General features: G+C 54.6%; 1 protein-coding gene across 1 annotated transcript; it reads left to right on the top strand.

Moving 5' to 3' along the window:
• Nucleotides 1–308: 308 nt before the first annotated feature.
• On the top strand, nt 309–18,069 carry Exoc3l4 (exocyst complex component 3 like 4). Its single transcript, XM_074067100.1, has 12 exons — nt 309–436; nt 4,705–5,236; nt 6,162–6,816; nt 7,733–7,844; nt 8,060–8,182; nt 8,511–8,611; nt 8,805–8,885; nt 10,290–10,404; nt 10,825–10,944; nt 11,018–11,170; nt 11,764–11,885; nt 12,936–18,069. Exons 2-12 carry the CDS (start codon nt 4,843–4,845, stop codon nt 13,123–13,125), a joined length of 2,166 nt encoding a protein of 721 aa, XP_073923201.1. The 5' UTR covers nt 309–436; nt 4,705–4,842; the 3' UTR covers nt 13,126–18,069.
• Nucleotides 18,070–20,928: the final 2,859 nt, after the last annotated feature.

Here is a 20,928-nt window from a genome sequence, read left to right as displayed (position 1 = left end):
TGGGCTTGGGCACTGGAGGCTGGGTGTCCTCCCTAGACCAGTGCCTGCCTCTCCTGGCCTTCAATCATAGGAGGGGCTGGCCGTCCTTAGTGGTTCCACCAGCATCCACCCCCATTTTGAGGCCCAAGGGCCCATCCCTCTCCTCCTGTGGCCCCTCACTCTCCACAGCCTCCTCCTCTGCCTCAGCCTCAGCACTGCAGAGATCAAAGTTTGCATCTCTGGAATGAAAAGGGGTGGGAACTTTTCTGAAAGTGAAAGTATGGGGGGTGGGTGAGGGCTGGTAGGCCTGGGAGGAGCTGACTGGGGCTGGGAAGTCCCAGCTGTTGGTCACTCCTCTGGAGGCCCCATGCCTGGGCCCAACTTTTAGGTCCCTGCTCGACAGGCTGGTTTCTTCACAGCCCTTTCTGCCTGGGCCCAGTGTCTGCTCACTTGGCAGGTATGTCCTTGGCAGGTAGGACAGGAGGGACTGGGGTGCTTTGGACAGTGGATACTGAAATTATTCTGGCTCTATTCTGGCCAGTAGGCAGAGTACCAGCTCAATCACAGCGAACACACATACCCAGATACAAAGGCATTCGCACACACATGAACACAGCGCGCACGCACACACACACACACACACACACACACACACACACACACACACTTGAGACATACAGACATGCACACAGGCTCAGAGAGACATACCTGGGCTTATGAGGGGAACCACTCACAGACTCTAAGGCACACACATACCAGAACAATCACGTACATGGGGAGACCCTCAAGCCAACACACAGGTGAGCAAAGCTGATACACACATACATGTGGACACACAAAAGGCTCATACTCATATGTTAGAGTCACTTATCTATTTTCCTTGGGTACCTGGGTATATATCAACCCTGGCGGATGGCTGGGTCAGGTCTGTTCTCTGCTGGGAGGTGGGGGGCTTCTGGCAGAGACACCCCAGACATAAACTGTCCCTTAGTCATGGGAGAAGTTAGGCCTAGAGCTGGGCTTGGGCCCAGAGCAGGAGGTACTGACTGTGTTCTAGGGCGTAGCTGGTCAGGAAAGGCTTCTTGGAGGTGGAGCCACTCCTAAGCCCTAAAGGAGGTAGCAGCTGGAGAAGGTGAGGCTTAGGTCACTGCCAGCAGGGAGAACAGCCTGTACAAATGTGTAGAGAGAGGTGTGGAGGAGAAGTGAATGTTTCTGAGTCTGGCAAGCCAGGGTGAGAGCATGGGGGATGAAGCATGAAGGGCTGTTAAGAAGGGCCTTGAATGCCAAGGTAAGGAGGAGGCTGTACTTCTGGTGATGATGGCAGCCTGGGAAGGTTTACGTTCCATGACTACTGTGAAGGGGGCCTTTAAGTGTCATTTTCTAATAGGTTTTTCTGGTGTAAAGGAAGCTATTGATTATCTGTGTAAAATCAACATTGAAAACTTTCTAAACTCTTCAGTTAGCTCTCATAATTTTCTGATTTTCTAAGTTATCATATCACCAATGAATAACGACTGTTGTATGTGTTCCTTCCTAATGTTTGTAGGTCTTACTTTTCTTGTCTTATTTCCTTGACTTGCTCCTCCAGGCAAATGTTGAGGAGGAATGAGAACACACATTTCTTGTTTCAGAGAATACTCCTAACTTGCAAGGAAAGCCTTCAAAGGCAGGTTTGGGTTTCAGCAAGGCTAAGCCCCAACTGTTCCAAGGGCACAGTGTCTGGGGAAGACCAGGAAGAAGAGTAATTAAGGGACTGTGACCAGGTGGTGGTGGATGACAGATGGGGAAGCAAGAGGGGCATAGATCGCCCATGGAGTATAGCCAGGGAAAGGGTGTCACCTGCCTGCACCAGTAGCTACTTCTGGGTTTTGAAGGATGGGGGATGGGAGGATGGTCCAGTCCTGGGTTACATGTTGAAGGAGGAGTGCTGTGAGCCTTGGAGATTGGGAGAGTAGGAGTTGCTACAGGTCTAGGAAAAGGGGGTGGAAGTGAGGCTGGATATAGGGAGGGTGAGGGAGTCCAGACCCAACTTCTGGGGATTTCCAATGACCTTGTCTTCTGAGTGGCTTTCCTGCCCCTGCCACTGCCCTAAAGTGGGTATGGTAGCCTGACCTGGGAAGAGTGGAGTCCAGGATCTGGGGCTCAGTCTGGCCTGGGTCTTCAGGACCTTAGAGCTCTGCTATCGCTAATCCCCAGTCAGGAAGCAGCAGCTCAGGAGCCAGGGCCTCCCTGGACACTTAGAAATGGGGACAGGGAGACAGAAAGAGTCAGGGAGAGGCCCCATGAGTACCAGGAAGGCGTAGGAGCCCAGCAAGAGTCAGTAGGGGCCAGGGCTTACAGGTGAGCCCATCAAGCAAGAAAGGCCAGCCTGGGGATAAGGGGCTCTCCTCACCTTGGATAGTTCACATCTCTTCTGGACTGAGCTCTGGAGGGACAGGGAGGGCAATGGACAGAGGATCCCAGGTTAGGAGGAGGTCACATTACTGCAGGGATAGTCCAGATGTCGAGTTCTGGACAAGTGTCTGAGGATTCATTGGAGGTAGGGGTGCTCCTGGGTTTTGAAAGCCAGGTCAGATTTGGGGAGCAGAGAGAGGGAGACCAGGAGAGAGAAGAGCCTGAGGCAGAACCAGAGGCTGCACATGCAGGGAGACAAGGGGGAGTCCATGTGGTCCACACAGGGCTTTGAATGCCAGGCCATGGGGCTGGGTTTGGCCTGAGGGCAGTGAGTTGCTGTGGAAGTGTTTAGAACAGGGGAGTAACCCATCCGGAGTGTGGAAGGTTAAGAATGCTTTGGGAAGCTTTTGGGTGCTACAGGGTCAATGATGATGTGACTATAGACTAGGAGACATCTAGTGGCCTCCATGGCCCTTCAAAGCAGGTCTGGTTTGGGACAAGGGTAGTTGAGCAGGTTGCATGAGCTCCAAGCTTATGCCTGTGTAATCTGTCCTTGGGAATCCTGGGAAAGAACCACTAAGTCTGTCTCCTCCCAACCCCCACCTCCACCTTTGGGTCCTTCACACAAGAAAGAGCTCCTTGGACAGTACCAGACTCCCTGGTGCTGAGGGACACAAGTCAGTTCAGTCTCTGTACCTGGTTTCTGGGAAAATCTGGCTTGGTTCAGGCTCCCCGCTGTGAGCTGGATGGCTTGAGGCAAACGCCTGCTTCTGTCTGAGCCTCAGGTTCCTCTTCTGAAATGGGCAGATAATAACCCCAACTTTGTTATAGTGGGAGATCTGATTTGTGTCAGCACTGGACTGGGCACACAGTAGATGCTGTGTGGATTCTTCCCAACCAGGGCAGGGCCCATCTTGTCCTCTCCCCACAAATCCCCTGTGACAGGGAGCCCAGAGCCCCTGAAAGGGGCAGGTGTATCACTGGCTCTTTATCACACTTTGAACCTGAGGGTAGCAGTCCTCATTCCAGGCACTGAAGGCCCCAGGGAAGAAAGAAAAGGGAGGCCAGCTGGCCCCTCACTGGGTGTAGGTCTCATCTGAGTGGAACAGGGTCCCTGAACTCTGGTGCCAGGACAGATGATGACCTATGTCCAGGGCAGGGCTGATAAGGCTCCCATCAATCACCTGGGTCTGCCTCCCTCAGCTGGGCCTCCTTGCAGTTGCCTGGTGGCCTCTGGAACCCAAGGAGTGTAGGCCTCAGCTGGCCCTCGATAAACATCTTCCTGGGGAGTACAGTGTGGGTGAGGGTCTGTGCCTGCTCATCACGCAGTCAATTCAACTCAGAGCAAATGGAGTTCCAGAGAGGGGACGTTCCTTTCTGATTCACCCAGAGGTCTGGCCCTGACTCCAGACTGGGCTTTGTCCTGGCCACTGGGGTGGTGGGGAGCCCTGAGGAGGGCTGCAGGCTCTGCATTGGTGGTTCTCTGAATAGCAAGTCCAGTCCTTGTTTTGGTCTCAGTCTCTCCAAGGGTAGAGTGAGACCTTGCTAGTCCGACACCCCAGTGTCCCAGTTTGCAAGATGGGTGGACAGGAGGTCCAGTAGGCAGGGAAGATTCTCCCCACCTCCCCTCTGTGCAGCCAGAAAAACAAAAGCTGGGGCCTGGGCTGTGTGTGGCCCCCATACCTTTGGACCTCCTACCAGACTCCCTATGGTGAAGGTGGGAGGTAGGGGATAGGGGGAGGTGCAATGGGTGGGAAACAACATCAGGAACCCCCAGCCTCTGGTTAAATATAGACCTGAGGTCCCTCCCACCACCTTTCCTGTGGGCTGACTGAGGGAGATAAGCTGCAGGGTGGCCTCTGGCCAGTGCCCGCAGGCACCACAGCACTGCCCTCCAGCTCCATGACACCCAGGGAAGGGGTGACTCCCCTGGGGTCCCTGACCTCTTCTTTGAGCAGAAGTAGTCAGGTCTTTTGTGCTGAAAGGGGGCCCAGTATACTGGAGGGCATAAAGTGGCTGCTGGAGGAATGAGGGGGGCATTTTAGGCATTAGACCTAAAGTGAAAAGTCCCGGATGTGGTTTCTGGGCCCTTCCCTCAGTGTGGGCTGTGGGTTGGGCTGGGCCCCAGAATCTGCTTGTTCAACTACCCATCCAAGTCCAACGAGAAGGTCTGGTCTTGAAGACTGATGAACGGTGGGTAGCTGGCAGGGGTGGGTGGGGAGAAGACCCTTTTCCAGGGAAGGTTTCTTGATGACAGTAGCTATTTACATCTTAGCTGCAGCCTGGCACACAGAAGGCTCTAACCAAGACAGTTTTCCTTCCTTTTAACAGCTAAGGGCTACCACCTCCAGGAAGCCTTCGTGGACTAAGCCCCACAGGGCTGGCACAGGTGCTGTGTCTTCTCCCTAGGTTAGGCACCCTCCAGAACTTTTGAGCAACCTTATTACCCCTAGCTCTCCTGTTGCCAAGATGCCATTGCCACGGACAATGACTCCTGGGCCAGAACTTCAAAGCCCCAAGGAGCCTGAGGATCCACAGACCCCAGCTCAGGGCACTCGGCGGACAAACAGTGGGGAAGAGCCCAACACTCATCATGAGGACACTTCGAAGGCTGGCCTGGGAACCTTGAAGCGAGCCTTCTCTTGGGCAAGCTGGCGGGCCTCTACATCCAAGGAGGACCAGGGTCCACACAAGCGAAGATCCCTTTCCCTGCTCCCCTCCTTCCGGCGGGCCCTGGATGGTGGCCTAGCTGCTGGTCAGTCCCAGGTTGCTGCTGTACCAGAGGAGCCCTTCAAGGTCAAGGATGGTGTCAGTCGGCAGGCATCCACTGGGGCAGGTCCTGAGAAACTGAAACCCCAGGCAGGTAAGAGCCTCACACACAATACTAAGCACAAGGGGAAACTGAAGCCAGAGGGGCAATAGCCTGGTCAAGTCTTCTAACAGGTTCTCCTTGAGGCCCAGCTCACCCATACCCTGCCTCCTGCACAACTGAACTTCAAGTTCTCCCAGCATCTTAGCAAGGGGAGCCTCCCTGGGCAAATGAGGAAAGTGAGGCTCTGAGAGGTTAAGTGACTTACTTCAAGTGTCCCAGCTGGGAAGTGGAGAAATGGGATTTGAACACTGATCTGCATGACTGTAGAACCCTGGCCTCTGTATGTGACCTTTCACAACTGGCTCCTGGCCATGTGTGAAGCACTGACACTCTCTGATCACAAGGCTGCTGGGGTGTATTAAAAGCCATCACTACCTGAAAAGAAGGCTGAGGAACTGCCCAGAGGAGGACAAACTGGACTTGGGCCCTAAGGGAAGATTACAGATATAAGTAGAGGGTTCCTGGGGCATGGGACTAGCAGACAGCTGTCCCCAGAAGAAGCAACCAGTAAGATTGACTCTGGACACTGGGGCAGGAGCCCTGAGCATGGCAGGACACACCCAGCCTGAGCTCTGACCCTGTTAGACATGCAATCAGGGCTGCACCTGAGGCCACCAGGACAAGCGCAACAGAGCTGGGTGTGGAGGTAGGAGCAAGGTGGAAGGTAAGGAGTTGCAAGTGGTGCAGGCAGACATTAATCCAAATAGTACTTTTCAGCCAGGTTTGGGGCCCCTGTTCTGCCTGCTCAAGTGTGATTGTGGAGCAGGGCTTCTGGCAGGTGGAGTTGCTATTCCAGTAGAGGGCATCCAGTCAGGCTCAGAGCATCCAGGCAGGATCTGAGTGGGGCCTACACACCTTAGTTTGGTCCAGGGTCTGGGGTGGTCTCTCTTACCCCTCCTCTCACTGGCCCTTGCAGAAGACAAATCTGTGGCAGACCTCATCACTGAGCGGCAATTGCTGGCGGCCTTCCAGCAGCTGCAGCACCTGGAGTCGAGGCTGATAGCGGAGAAAACGTCGCACACCTTTGAGCAGGACCCCACGGCTTTTGCACGGCGTGCCATGGACGTGTGCCTACATTACGACGGGCTGGCAGCTGAAATCCGCACCATCGTGCGTGAGACGCTGGGTCCTGACGGCGTGGACAAAGACGCGCTTGCCGAAGTGGCCCACGTGGTGCCGGCTGAAGAGGAGGCCCACCCGGTGTCCCCCACCGATGGTGACTTCCTGCGTGCACCCCGCCACTGGCGTCAGCTCTGGAAGGACACCGTGCAACGAAGTGCGCAGGAGCGTGTGCAGAGGGCAGGTGCAGGGGTGACCTCTGGGGCTACAGAGGGCACTCCAGACCTGGCCCAACTTCTGGGCGAGCTCGGTGGCTTGGTTCGGGGCGACCTGCAGAAGGTGCGGTTGGAGGTGCAGCCTGTTTATGCAGCAGCCGGTTTTCCAGTATGGGAGGCCTACCTTCGTGCCTTCCACAGCGCGGTGGCCCAACGCCTGCAGGAGCTTGCGCACAATGCCCACGGCTGCGAGCAGCTCTATGTGCTGCTGTACTGGGCCGCCAATGTCTATGGCAGGTGAGGCCTGAGACAGGGACCCACCTGGGGAAGCCTTGGGGAATGAGCTCTAAAAATCCAGTTCACCTTTCTTCTCCATTCCTTCCCTTGGAAAGAATTGGTTATGGAGCACCTGGAACCTTGACATTCTTTTCCTTTGTTAGGCTGTGGTGTGCTCCCACTCCAGGTTTTCCTGAGGGGCCACTCATATGCAGGTTCCCAAAGCTGGAGGGTCCCCAAGGGGAGGTTCCCATTTAAGTCAGGAGCCCGGTTGAGGGGCTGTGTTAGTCCATAAGGTGCCTGTGAGTGCATTCAGGCAGGACCCTCCTGCCGGCTGACAGAGCTCAGTGTGGGTTTACCCCGACTCTTCCTTTTGCATGGCCATCTAAGTTCTGGGTACAGCCTGCTGGGGACTTCCACCTCCTGCTGTGCACTGTGGGATGGGGGTGGATTACCTTCCCTGATGAGTGGTCCCCAACCCCACAGGCAAGAATGCCATCCTGGGCTCCTTAAATGGCCATGTACCAGCCCTTTTTGGGGACTCCCTGATGTAGGTTGGATGGTGAGGGAGGTCCCTGAAAGTGTGTGGTATGGAGAGTAGTGACAATTAGAACTCAGTCTTTGGTGTGTGCAAACCAAGAGGGCAGAAGTCACCACTGAGGTAACCTGGCAGAGGTCCATGTGGACAGCTCCTTAAGCATTCTCGGCAGGCACAGCTGGTTGCTGGCATACCAGGAAATCCAGCAGACAGAAGCTTCTGGGGAGAAATGTGGTGATACAGACTCCTGGAAGTCAGGGGGGTGGACTGTGTCAACAGAAATCCAAGTTCAGGGACCTGACACATGGCTTTAGACTTTGAGCCTGATCAGAAGAGAGGGGTAGCAGCCTCTGTCACATTAGAGCTCTGCCCAGGCCCATATTCTTCCCTGCTTTCCAGCCCTGATTTCTTGGGCTCTCTGGACTTGGCGCTGCCCACGGAACCGCTGCCCCCTCTCCTAGAACCTGCCATGTGGGCCCAACTGGAGAGTGATTACACCAACTTTCTGGAGGTAAGGGGGGAAGGAGGCTCGAGGAGGCCCGGTGCCCAGGACCGTGATCTTGATTGTGTTGGTGGTGGCTCATCCATCAGCCCTGGAGGCGGGTTTGTGATTAGGGGAGAGTGGCCCTCATCCCTGAGGGCGCAGGACAGGGCTCAGGAGGCAGAGGGCGCTCAGACCTTCTTTCTGAGAGGGTCTCACCGCGGCCTCACACTTAACCCCCACAGACCAAGATCACAAGCTGCTTCGACGGCCTCTTGCAGCACGAGCAGAGCAGCTGGGCGGCTGCCGAGGCCCCGGAAGTGCTGCAGGGCCTCTACCACACGCCTCTGTCCATTGATATTCACATGGTGCGCCCGGGAGGGGTCTGAAGAAGGGCTTGTGTGGGTATGGGTGGAGACCCCTCAAAGCTATCATATCCGGTCCTAACCATCCCTCCCTATTAGACGGAAGCCTGAGGTCCCCGTGGGGCGGATAGGGACCTCTGGGGCGTATGGCGAGACTAGGGTACAGCTCCTGGTTCCTCTGGTGGACCCGGGAGTGGGAGAATTGATTTTGCCTTGGGGCCACTGAAAACTCGAGCCAAGACTGTGAGCAGAACAGGGCGGGCTGAAGATGTCGCTAGGACATCAGGTAGATAACTAGGTGCGTTGGGGTCCGGGTCTCTGTCGCTCGCAGCTCGTGGCGGAGCATGTAAAGGCGGCAGGCGCTATCTCTGCGGAGCTGGAGGCCACCACCCTGGGGATCTGTGCGCGGGCGCTCGGCGGCTTTGTGCCCAGGTGAGGGCGCATCCTCGCCAGGATAACCCAGCCAGGACATGGGCGGTGTCCTCCCTGTGGGCTCAAAATGGGAGAACTCACTGGGAGAACCCAAGACCTCATTGGGAGTCTGGGTGTGGACTTGAGAGGACGCAGACCCGAGGTTTAAGCGCAGACAGGAATGATCCCCAGTGTTCTGCGTACCTGCCCGCAGGTTTGAAAAGGCTTTTCTGGAGTCGAAGGCAGTGAGCGAGCCGCACCTGGGCGCCTATATTAACACCTGCGAAGAGCTGAGGTAGTTCTCGCCAGTTCCTTCTGCAGTCAGCAGGGGGCGCGCGAGCTTGGGAAACCTGGACCTAGGTGGCCTGTGATGGAGAAAGGAGCAGGATACGGGTGGGAGGCGGGGTGGGGGTAGGTGGGGGTGGGGGGAGGTGGAGGAGAACAGTGGGAAGGAGGGGGAGGGAGAGGGAGGGATATGGAAAAGGATTTGGGCGGAAGGGGTGGAGTATGGGTTTTGTGGAGCCCCCACCATGCTGACTTCCCTCAGTCCAGACTGGGGCCATGGAAGGGATGGCTTCTCGTCTGAGCAGAGGCCAAGGGAGTGTGGCTGCTTCGGTCCCTGAACTGTGTTTTATTCCTTCATTCATTCCAGCCAGGGTTCTTCTTTTGGGGACACCTTCTCCTTGAAGAGCCCTCCCTGACACCCACACTGTGCTATGCTAGGTATCTGGGTCCCTCTGCCCCCAGAAGGCAAGGCCCTTCCTGTGGTTGGCAGGGGCTGTCTTGGTGCCAGTGAAGATGTAATAGCTGCCTCAGGCAGTCAGTGACAGAGGGCACAGACTGGACCACCATGTCTGTGTTCAGATCCCAGCTCTGCCACTCACTGGTTGTGTGTCCTGGGACAAGTCACTTCATCTCTGTGCCTCTTTTCCTCTTTTAACAAATGAAATCAGAGCACCTGCTCCCTGAGGGATGTGGGGACTCAGTCCATATTGGCTCTTTGTGAGCACTTGTGATGTGTCAGGCACCGTGCTCCTGCTTTACCTGACTGCTGCATTTCTTCTCAAGGGTAGCGTACCTACGTTCAAACAGGCAAGTGGAGGTTCATGCAGTCAGTAAGGACTTGAACTGGGCTTGCCTGTTCATGACAATCAAGGCCCTGTTTCTCCAGCATGCTTTTGCCTAACTGTGCCAGGCAGGTCCTCAGCACTGGGATCCTGGGGGTACAGCTCCAGGGAGCATTCTCCATTTATTGGTAGGAAGCAATGAACTACAACCTGCAATGCTGTGTCCCTGCCGTGCTGTGGGCACTGGATATCACTTGGCCGTCAGTTTCCCCAACAGTGAAATGGGAATACTGTCACCTTCAGGGACAGGAATGAAGCTCAGTGGAGAATATGTGCCAGATGTGGCTATGCTGCACTGTCCCATTACCAGGAGGGATGGAGGGTTTGTCCCAGAGCTGCTAAAGAGAACTTTGCCTTGGAGTAGGGTCAGCTTACCACCCCACTGGCCCACTCCCTTTGCATTGGCTCCCAGGGCTTTGGGGGCTGTCCCCTCACTTGACTTTGGTCCTGTGGCTACTGCATTGTGCAGCTCCAAGGATTGCCTTTCACATCAACATCTCAATGATCAGAGCTGGTACAGTGCCCAGATTGCTCCCCCTTGCCCACCTCATCTTGTCCTGGCCCCTCCCCAGGACCAATCTACTGACCAGGTTCCCTGGAACCCTAAAAGAGCTGGAGAAGCCCCTGGTGGCTGCCATCTGTAGCTTCCAGAAGCACTTGCTCCAGGTCTTGCAGCAAGATGTGCAGGTGAATGTGACAGGCCTTCCTTTCCCCGCTTTTCATGCCCAACAGGTGCCATCTACTCCCTGGAGCCTAGTGCCCAGGTACCAGTGTTCATCTTCCCCAGATCAGCTTCCAGCTAATCAATCATACACAGTTGGAAAATGCCTCTCTTCTCACTGCAGTCCCTACCTCTTAGTTACCCACACCAAACCTCTGGGATGGTGGGGCCCCTCACCCAGTCTCTAAAAGCATCCCCAGGACACATTCTGGCTAAACACTCAAACTCATACCCTGCCCACTGGAGTGCCAGGCCTGGAGGAAGCATTCTAGGAAAGCACCAGTGACATAATTTGTGGCCAGGAGAGGGGATGGCACCAGGGATCCCCATAGTGAAGGGGGTCAGGAGTGATACACTGGCTCAATCCCACTTTCCTCTGTTCCTAGCCACTCTTCAGAGTCCTATGCACCAAGAGCTGGCTGACACAAGACACACTGTATCCCCTCATGGATAAAGTGGTGACCTTTGCCCACCACCTACAGCATGTGGCTCCACCACTGGCACAGGTACCAGGAGTAGGAGGGCCCTTGCAGGGGTTTGTCCAGAGCTAGGGACTTAACTCTGACCTTTCCTTCCCAGGAGATTCTGCAGGAGGTACACCGGTATGTGGTCCGCGAGTACCTGGCACAGGTGCTGAGGCCACGGGAAAGATTCCGGGGAGTGGAGCGTGTGAATGGCTCTCAGAAGATGAGCATGGATGCCCAGGCCATTAGTGGCACCTTCCAGGGCTTGGTAGGAGCAGCATCTGACTGCCTGGAGGCGCTGGTGTCCTGCTTTCAGGCCTACCACTAGCACCCCCTATTCTCAGGGAAAGAACCCTGACGCCGGGGTGCAGGGGCCTTTGGCAGGAGTGGTTCTCCCACAGATAACAGCTGGAAGTTCACACCCAGTGGGGGTGGGTAGTGATGGGGAAGGCACTTTTCCCATACAGTTTTCTGGGCACTTGGGGAAGGAGTGAGGGATGCAACTCCATCTGATGGGCAAGGCCCACTGATGGAGACTTCCTTCCATTGCATCTGAGCTGATGTGCCCCTTATCTGGCCTTCTGGTCTCCCACTGACGGGATGATTCCTAGCAGCTCCTCCCAGCTCAGCCTCAGTTTCCCGTTGGCACAGAAACAGGAAGCTTCCACTGCATGAGAGTTGGGCGGGGAGATGAATCTGGTGTTGCAGATGTGCCCTCAGTGCCCAGGTCCCTGACTCCTCCTGTTGTGGGGAAATCAGTCACAGTGGGGACGCCGGCTGGCGGTGCACAAAAGCAGTGATTTGCAGGCCGGGACTCCTGGGGAAGGTGACCCAACCACACACATCTCCTTGTCTCTTCAGGGCTCTGAAGCCACGTGGCTAGACCAAGCTATCCTGTGCGTGGCCATGATCCTGGGCGAAACTTACAAAGACGATATCCGCAGGCACCTGGAGACACTCATCCGGAGCTACCCAGACATCAGGTTCGCAGCCCTGCTCCCCCATTAGGTTCCTACGGAAGCAGGGTTCACGAGGCTTCCCGTCTTCTGAAGAGTCCCAGTGGCTATGGGTGGGCAGGTGATGAGCCGAGGGAGGAGTGAGCTTGTTTGAGGTGAAAGGGGGGAGTCTCGAACCCGTGCGACGCTGTGTGCGCATGTGCCTGAGGACAACCGCGCGGGGTAGACTTCGGACCTTAAGGTGCCTAAGCAGAGAAGGGAGCCGGGGCTGCGTGTTCTCCACCACCCCTGATCTGCCCCATGCGGGTCACGGTTCCGCCCCTGGAATCCGAGGGGGTAAGCGCGGGCCCCAGGACTCTGAGACAGGGCCGGGAGGAAGGAGATTGATCCCGGACCATGGAAATCCCAGCTTAGCTCCCTGCGCGGCCGTGGAGATTCCGGAATGGGGAGGCCGCAGAAAGCCCCTGCCCAGCCCCTGGCCTGAGTCCCGGCTGCCCACCACTCGGCGTGGACTCCCAGCTTTCGGATCTCAGAGACGGTCCCCTGGTTCCCTGGTTACGCCGGAGTTTCCCTCCTCCGCTGGGGTTCCCCAATCCCGGGGTTGGCCCCGCCCTCTTTGGCAGAGTTGGGGTGGGGTGGGGCTCTGGTTGGAGCCGGAATCAGACTGGCGAGAGGGGGGACGCTTAAGAGGCTTCAGCCTGCGCACTGGCCCGCTCCTGGAGGCGTTGTTCGTGGACACCTTGCGCAGCCTGCGGTTTCCTAGCCAAGACCACACCTCCCTCCCCTCCCTGCCTCCCTCTCCACTATAGTTTCTCGGTCCCCTCGCGACTCCCTGGGTGCCTGTGCATAGGTCTTTCCTGCTGTGGACATGCCCCCTCCCCTGTGCGTGTCTCCGCCCCTCAAGGCTCAGCTACAGTGCACCCCCAAGTCCACACTCCCGCTTTCTGTTGTTCTGGATCAGTCTGGACTCCAAGAATGCTGGGTGACTCATACTTCCTTCCAAGCCCAGGGTTTCCGTAATTCAGGGCTGGGGTTGCCAGGGACTACTCTGCAGTAAGAGCCCCCATGTCTCTGCAGGCGCCACCACATACTGGCCATTCTGGCCCTGCGCAGACTGGGACGCCGTCGGAACCAGAGCCTCTTGCAGCATGCCCAGGACCTGCTAAGGGCGGCCAAGTCTGTGGGCTTGGGGCTCACACGGGATCGCGTGCTCTTTGCGGAGATTGAGGTGCCTACCTCTGTGGACGTGCTAATCACTTGCATCTAGTGCTATCTGGCCTGAGACGGAGGTGGGTGGGCTAGGTGGAGGGGAGTCTGTAACTCTCTCTGGTGGACTGAGCACTGGACTAGGAGCCCAGGGAGTCACTCTGGGCCATGCTCTCCATTCTGAAGCCCAGAGTAATGGAATTTTTGCCCTCAGTCATGCTCAGCTGCTCGGGCAGAAGGAGGCAAGGGTGGCAGCATTTCAGGCATTTGTGGGGGTGTACGTGGGGGTGGCAGAGTCTCCTTTAATATGGCTGGTCAGGAAGAGCCTCCCTTCCTAACTGTTCAGCACCACCCCATTCCACCACCAGTCTGAAAGTGAAGAACTGAGTCTTCATTCTAAAAATAAATGTGAATTAAAATGGTGCCTCCTTAAGGAGGGGGCAGGCCAGGCTGACTGAGAGGAGGAGGCCTGGGTCCACACATACCCAGGGAAGCACTGGAAGGCATCTTTGCTGCCCTCTGTACTTATGGGAACACTGAGGCAGATCCAGAGCTGGGACGATCCGTTTGTGACTATTGCAAAACAGACCTCAAACACTGGCCTCAAGTGCTAAACTGACTCTGTCCAGCAGGTGTGAACATGCTCTGCCTCATTGTAGGCAGACCTAGGCCCCTCAAGAAAGCCTATTTGGCAACTTGAGGTATTTGAGTTATATGTGGGAAGGACCTCCCAGAAACAAAAGTTGGTGGGTTACACAGGGTGAGTGCCACCCATTGGGTGTGTGTATGGGGTGTGTATGCAGGCTGAAAGGTGCCTGGAGGCACTTGAAGAAGACTGTACCAGTGTGCACCTGCAGCCCCCCTTTGCTCTGAAATTTAGCTGCAGCATGAGAGGGAACCTATTTACTTTGGCAGGGAGACTGAGCACTGGGGCATATACAGGGTGCTGCTGGGACAATCTGGATAGCTGCCCCACCCCAGCCCCCCATTGCAGGCCTCTGCTGTCTCTCTGGGCCTGCCGCTGCCCCTTGCTGGAGTTGGGGGGCAGATAACTACAGATGGGCTAAGGTCCCAAGAACCCAGCGAAGTTTGCTTTCTGGAGGACAGGGCCAGGGTTCTAAAAGGCTGAAGTGCAAGGTGAGTAGGTGCTGCATCATTTCCAGCTCCCCCTCCCCCCATGGTGTGAATAGCCAGATCTGCTCCTCTCCCTGCACTGGAGCTGGAGTACAGAGGCAGGTATGTCTGATTTCGCTGGGGCCTTGGTTCTTTGCTCCCTCTGGGAGCAGGTATCATGGCAGCATCCCCCCACCTGCAGCGGGTGTACACCAGGGCTGGAGGCCAGGGGCAGGGCAGGTCAGGCAAGGGAATGTCCAGACCTCCCTCATAGGGTGGGTGGAGACATGGCAAGAATGAGAAAGTAAAGAAGTTGGGGTTCCCAGGCTCTAAGACAAGGGAAAAGGGCAGGGAGCATGAGTGCTGACACTGACAAGCAGTCCTTGTGCAAATGATGGAGATACCGAGGCTGGCAAAGGATGAATGGCCTTGGGTCCTCATAACCTGGAGTTCAGGGTGTGAGAAGGACACCTCTGTCTCTAAAGGAGGGATGGAAGGGCAGATGAGTCATTGGCCAACCTCTCCCCTGCCTGATCCCACGTTTCCCCAGTGGCCATTATTGTCCTGGTAGGAGGATCCTGGGACTGGGCTTCTAAGCCAGGATGTGGAGAGTGGGGAGGGCTTTGGTTTTGGGCTCTGTCACTTCCCAGCTGTGAGTCTATGTCAGGTTCCTTTACCTCTCTGTGCTTCAATTTTTCCAGATATGAAATAGGCTATCTGTCAGGGGAGGGTGGAGTAAGAACCAGGCATAAAGCCAAGCCTCTGGCCTCTCTATGATCCCATGTTCCAGGAGCCCAACCAGGTTATGGTCGGAAAAAAAAAAAATTGGTGAGAAGGACTTGGGTACAGGTGTCAGAGGGGACCCTGGATGTCCAACAAAGCATGAGATGGGAGGAAGTCACTGGGTGGGGGAGGCTCCCAAGAGGAAGCTGGGAAGAGCTGCTCAAGACTGAGCAGCCTCAGCCTGCTAGACATTCCTTCTGCAGAAGGTGGGATTTAGGCTAGATCCTCTTAGAGCCTCAAAATGGTCTTCCTGAGGAGTTCTAGACCTGGAGACAGGAAGTCAGGATTTCCTGGTAGGAACTATGTGCACATGTGATACAGGTACCTTATGCAAGAAACATCACTGGGTGCATGTTTCCATGCAACTGGAGTGGATGGGGGCTTGGGCGACCTTCCCCAGGCTTAGTCACAGGAAACAGGAGACCAGGGCATAGTTAGTGGTGCTAGGATAGAGGGCAGGTTCAACCAGGGGCCAGGTCTAGAGCTTTGTCCCTCTACTGCTCATCCCACAGGTCTCAGAGGGTCTTTTGAAGAGCCTAGGGTATTTCCTATTGTCCAGGCCAAGCTTGGGGTGAGGGAACTCTTAGAGAGCTGCTTCTGGACTTTCTGGTCAGTTGTCTGGTAGATAAGGGAGAGAAAGAAAGGGAGAGAAGGAAAGAGGGGGAGAGAGAAAGAAAGAGAGGGACAGGGAGAGAGAGAAAGAAAGAGAGAGAGAGAGAGAGAGAATGATGATGATGATGATGATGATGATGATTGCTAGCTCCTGTCAGCATGCTACACCTCTGCCCCGAGATGGAACCCTTGGCCAGCCTCCTTGTTCTTCTTACTAGCAAGACAGCCTGGTACCATTCTCTTTGCCCCTCAAGCTGCATCCCAGACCCTGCCAGCTGTTCCCTGGTCCCCTTTTCTTCTCTGTGTGGTCCAGGCTGTGTGGGGCACAGCCTGGCTTCCCCCAAAGGCTTTATGTATTGGAGGTCACCTCTAGTCTATCTCTGAGCCTTAGGTCCTTGAGGCAGGATCTGCTCTGTGACTTTTCTGGGTACCTGTCTAGACCTCCTGGCTGGGAAGGCAGTGAGGATGTGCAGAGGGCCAAGTGCATGAGGCAGATTGCTCAGGTCTGCAGGACGATGTGTTATATGTGCAACTGCTGCCCCAAGGACACACAGCTGGGGCCTGTGGCCTTCTGGTCACCTGGGCTCAGGGCTATCCCTGCTTGAGTGTGAACAACCCATGAGACTGAGGCACATGGGACTTCATCCAGTATCAACTATGCCCTCCCCTTGCTTATGACCTGGGGTCCCTTTTCCTCTCCATGACTCAGTCTCTGTCTGTAACGCAGGAGAGTATGTGCCACAGAGGTCCTGGCACGAAGGCCATGCTTTGAGTGATGGCTAGCCTGTCACCTCCATGCCTGCTCAGCCTCTCCCTCTTCCTTCCTTGCCTGCTGACCCTGGATACTTCCTTCCTGACCCTAGGCCTCAGCAGGCTATCTACATGGGAGGACACCCTCAGTGTCTGGGCAGAGGTTCCTGCAGAGCCCTGCCCTCTAGGTGGGGACTGGAGGCTGTGGAGTCCCTAAAGCTACCCTCCATCCTGAATCTCACTTCCTTCCTTTACTACAAAAAAAAAAAAAAATATCCCTGGGAACTGCGGCAGGCCACAGGAGCTGTCTGCCAGGGCCACCCACCATCCATCATCAGGCCTGGGGGAGAGGCTGGACTGGGCTGTCTGGAAACAATGCCCTTCCCCAGCCAGTCTATGTGAAGAGCTGGGCAGGGGTCTGTGCTGGCAGATGTGATAAGACAAAGCAGCTGCTGCTAGGGACATTCCACAGAGCTCCAGTCTCAGAGAGACTGCCTTGTAGGGGGATTGTACGGGAGGCAGGAATCCCTTAGTGAGAGCCCCTGGATCCCCTGCTCCCCTGAAATGCATAAAGAGAACTAAAACTTGGATAAGTCACACCCACCCCTCAGTCCACTCCTCTCCTGGGACCTGTGGGGACTGGAACTGGTCATTGCAAAGGCCCTTCCTCCTTCCAGGGACAACCTTACTTCTATCTATCTGCACAACTACCTATTAGCCATTTTAAAATGTATGTGTTCAGGGTTTTCATTTTTAACTTTAATAATGTTTTGGATGTTAATACATTCACATAGGTCAAAAATAAAAGGTACACAAAGGCTGGGTGTGTGGGGCAGGCTGTAATTCTAGCACTCAGGAGGCTGAGGCAATTCCTCCAGGGATGAACTGGAGTTCAAGGCCAACCTGAGCTACATAGTGAAATCCTATCTCAAAACATCAAAAATAAAAAATAGAATTGTTACCCAAAAGATACAAGGTAAAAAGTCTCCTTCTTATCCCTTCATGTCCCCCTTGTAAAAAGTGAGGCTTACCCATGAAGTGTTCATGAAAGGTGACATTTCTGGAATCACTGAAGCCCCCAATTTGTGGTTGGGTCAGGGGATGGGACAATCCTTCTTGATCCCTATAAAATCAAATGATGGAGAACCAAGGTTCTTAGAGAACACAATTCCCAAATAATGGAAACTTGGGATCTTGGAAAGGACAAATGTCAAGAAATGTCCTGCTGTTTCTGGGACACTCATTGAAGGCTGGCTCTGCTCAGTGATTTATGGCCTTTCTGTTCCCCATGGATTCAGTATTGTAGATAAGTACCAGCCTTCTGGATTCAGACAGCTTGGGCTAGAACCTTTGCACTTTACCTGTGTGTCCTTAAGCAAATTACTCCATCTCTCTGGGCAATGTCTCTCTGAAAAATTGGTAGCCAAGAAAAGTGCAAGTGTGATTCTGGAGGATGACCCAGCCCTGGTTGGGGGTATGAGAGCACTCCCCTGTAAGTAGCAGCTATTTTCTCTGTACTGTCTTCTTTAAGACATTCTGCTAGCCCTCTGAGCAGCATCAGCTTCATTCCCAGGGGCTTTAAGAGGCACTGAAAGCCACAGACACAAGTGATGGAGCTCAAGGGACCAGATGTTCCCACACTCACCCCCCTCCATTCTGTTCCAGCCCCTTCCACTGCTTCCTGGAAATCATGCTGGTTCAGAGAAAGACCCATGTGCAGCTGGCTCTGCGAAGCCTGAGGCCTGATGGGGCCTGTGAGTTTTGGCAGGGCTGAGTTCTTCAGCAAGCCCAACTGCATTGCATTCCTTGGAGGCCACCAGGGTTAGTCTAGCCACTCTGAGGGCTCTGATTTCTCCCACATAGCCTTGTCAGAGGGTGATGGGCCAGGCTCCCAGGGTTCCTCAGAAGCCTCCTCAGGCCTCAGTTTTCCTATCTGCCAAACACAATAAGGGATCCTTGACTTGGCTTGTTCATGGAAGGAAGAGAAGAGGCTATGACAGTAAACAGCTTTGGGGGTGGGGAGTTTCTCACCAGTATCATCTCTGGTGTGCACCCTCTGCTCCCTGCCTTGGTAGGAGGACATGTCCTGAGTGTGGCCCTGGCCAGCTGTCCTGGTCATCCCATGATCCCAGGGAGGTCAGCAGACTCAAACCAAAGCCCCTTGCAGCTGCCAATGTCCCTAAGAGAGTCAGTCAGTTCCTCCCTTGGGAAAGCTGGGTGGCCCCAGTAATTCCAGCTTCAAAGCCTCAACCTTTGTGCCTACTTTTTTTCTTTGAGACTCAGTTTCCTCATCTGTTGACAGAAGATACAATGGTGAGTGCAGTTAGCGACTGGGATGTCCCTAGGAAACAAGAGGTTCCAGGAATGGTCAAGGTCTTGATGGCCTGAGAAGCAAAAGGGAGAAGCTGGTGTCCTGAGAGTCGAGGTTAGGGCAGTGGGAAGTGCAAGTCATCACGCAGAGGGAAGTGGGTCTGGTGACAGGGGTGGTAGGGGACATCTTAGAATGCCCTGCCCCTCCCTCCTGGGACATCCACCCCACAACCAGCACTGCCCTTTTATCCTAGAGACTGCTAGCCCAGCCTTCTGGCCAGGCCTCCTGCTGTAGCCAAGCCCAGTGACTCACGGCCTCTTCATACCTGCTTGATCCCCCATCTGGCCTTTGTACCTGCTGAGCCCTGCCCCAAAATGTGGTCCTTCTGCTTTTAGCTACCCCCAGCACCTTCTCAGACAGGCCAGAGAATGAATGGAGGAAGGTCAGTGATATACCGCTGTGCATTTTTTTCTGACCAGAGAGGCTTCCAGGGCTGAGCTCTCCCCTCCTGTTGCCCCACAGGGCAGGGCTAGAGGTTTAATTAAGTGACTGAACAGGGTAATAAAAATATTGAGAATTTTTATCAATGAATAAAATGAAGGGGAAGACAGCGCCTCCCATTTCTCGATCTAAACTCTCTGTCTTTCCTTGTGTCTGACTTAAATGTATCAAGCTGCATTTCAAATACTGAGCAACACTGGAGGAGAAGCAGTGTGGCACAGTGCAGCTGACTGGACCTATCCATGCCTCCGTTTCCTCATCGGTGAAAAAGGAGTGATTCAACAATACGTACTTTGTATGGTTGTGTAAAGAAATCAGTTAATGCATGCAAAGCACTTAGGACAGAGCCCCGCACCTGTGCAGGTCAACAAGTCAGCTGTCTACCTAAACAAATGGAAAGCAGGGACATGAATGGAGAACTGCACACCTGTGCACAGCGTCACTGTTCACAGCAGCCAAAAGGGGGCAGCAATGCAAGTGCCCACAGAGGAATGAATGAATGAGCAATGTGGGGTCCATCCATACAACGGAATATGATTCAGATTTGAAAAGGAAGGAAACTTGGATGCATGCTGTAACGTGGATGAACCTTGAAGACATTATGCTGTCTAAGATCAGTCCACTCAAGCTGGAAGATTGGTTCAACTGGTAGAGTCCTTCCCTAGCAAGCATGAGACCCTGAGTTCAAACCCCAGTACTGCCAAAAATAAAAAATAAATAAAAGTCAAAGCCATGGAAACAGTAAACTGGGGATGGGGAGTAAGGAATGGGGAGTTTCAATTTTGCAAGAGTAAGAGAGTGCTGTGGCTGGATGGTGGTAGTCATTGCACAATAGTGCAAGTGTAAATAATCCTAGTGACCAGTACTGTTAAAATGTAAGTTCCATGTTAAATATATTGTACTACAATTAAAAGAAGGAGCCCAGCCAGCATGGTGGTACATACCCGTAATCCCAGCACTAAGGAGGTAAATAGCCTGGTCTATCAAGCAAGACACTGTCAAACAAATAACAAAACACCCCAAAACACAGTCAGCAGCTGCTCCTTGAGCAGAAGAGACAGAGGGGAGGCCATGTGACCCAGGTTGCATCCAAGGAGTGGACCATGGCTCCTGGCCAGGTGCTGGCCTCTAGGACTTCTAGAGTGGACTGGTGGGCCATTGCCAGCCTGCTTTGCCCGCTGCCCCACCTCTCAGTCTCTGGGGAGCTGGGGAATGGGACAGCAGCTGGTCCTGCAAGCAGTTCCAGATGCTCACTTTCTGCCAGGAGTGGAGTTCTTGGCTGGCCTTTGGGGCCCTCTGGAAGTGCCTGGCCTCTCAGGGACTGTCAAGAGGAGGGTGAAATAGCCCTTATCTTGTGGACCCTACTGATTTTTGGCCCTACGCCCTCCCCACAGCTCCATTTTCAGGTTTTCCTTGTGTTGGGGACTTCACTGGGGGGGTCTTTGACCCTCATGCCTGTACTAGAAGAGGGGAAGTGACTGGTGTATCCACAGGGGAAGGCAGCATCTGCTTCTGGGTGAGCCACTATGGGCAGCTGGAGACCAGGTTGGCAGTCCAGCACCTGCCCTGAGAAGACAATGTCGACAGGAACTCTAAGCAGATATGGGGTCTTGTGGGTTGTACTGACCGCCCCCCCCCCACTCACACAGGGTTTCCTAGCAATTTCCCAATCTGGGATTAGGAGAGGGGTGGATAGAGCAAAAGCTGGGGAAGTTGCACAATAGCAGCCAGCTGGGAGCAGTGGTCATTCTCCTGCCTTCTCATCCTCTTCCCCCCTCTCTGGACGAACCTGGG

The sequence above is a fragment of the Castor canadensis genome, chromosome 3 (assembly GCF_047511655.1).
Source record: "Castor canadensis chromosome 3, mCasCan1.hap1v2, whole genome shotgun sequence".
Lineage (NCBI taxonomy): Eukaryota > Metazoa > Chordata > Mammalia > Rodentia > Castoridae > Castor > Castor canadensis.
This window is presented reverse-complemented; position numbering and strand designations above follow the sequence as displayed.

Excerpts from the sequence above, each read along its gene's own strand:
- Exoc3l4 (XM_074067100.1), top strand. The coding sequence starts at position 4,843 with ATGCCATTGCCACGGACAATGACTCCTGGGCCAGAACTTCAAAGCCCC. Across the intron at positions 8,612-8,804 it reads CTCGGCGGCTTTGTGCCCAG|GTTTGAAAAGGCTTTTCTGG; the intron begins GTGAGGGCGCAT and ends ACCTGCCCGCAG. Across the intron at positions 10,405-10,824 it reads TCTTGCAGCAAGATGTGCAG|CCACTCTTCAGAGTCCTATG; the intron begins GTGAATGTGACA and ends CTCTGTTCCTAG.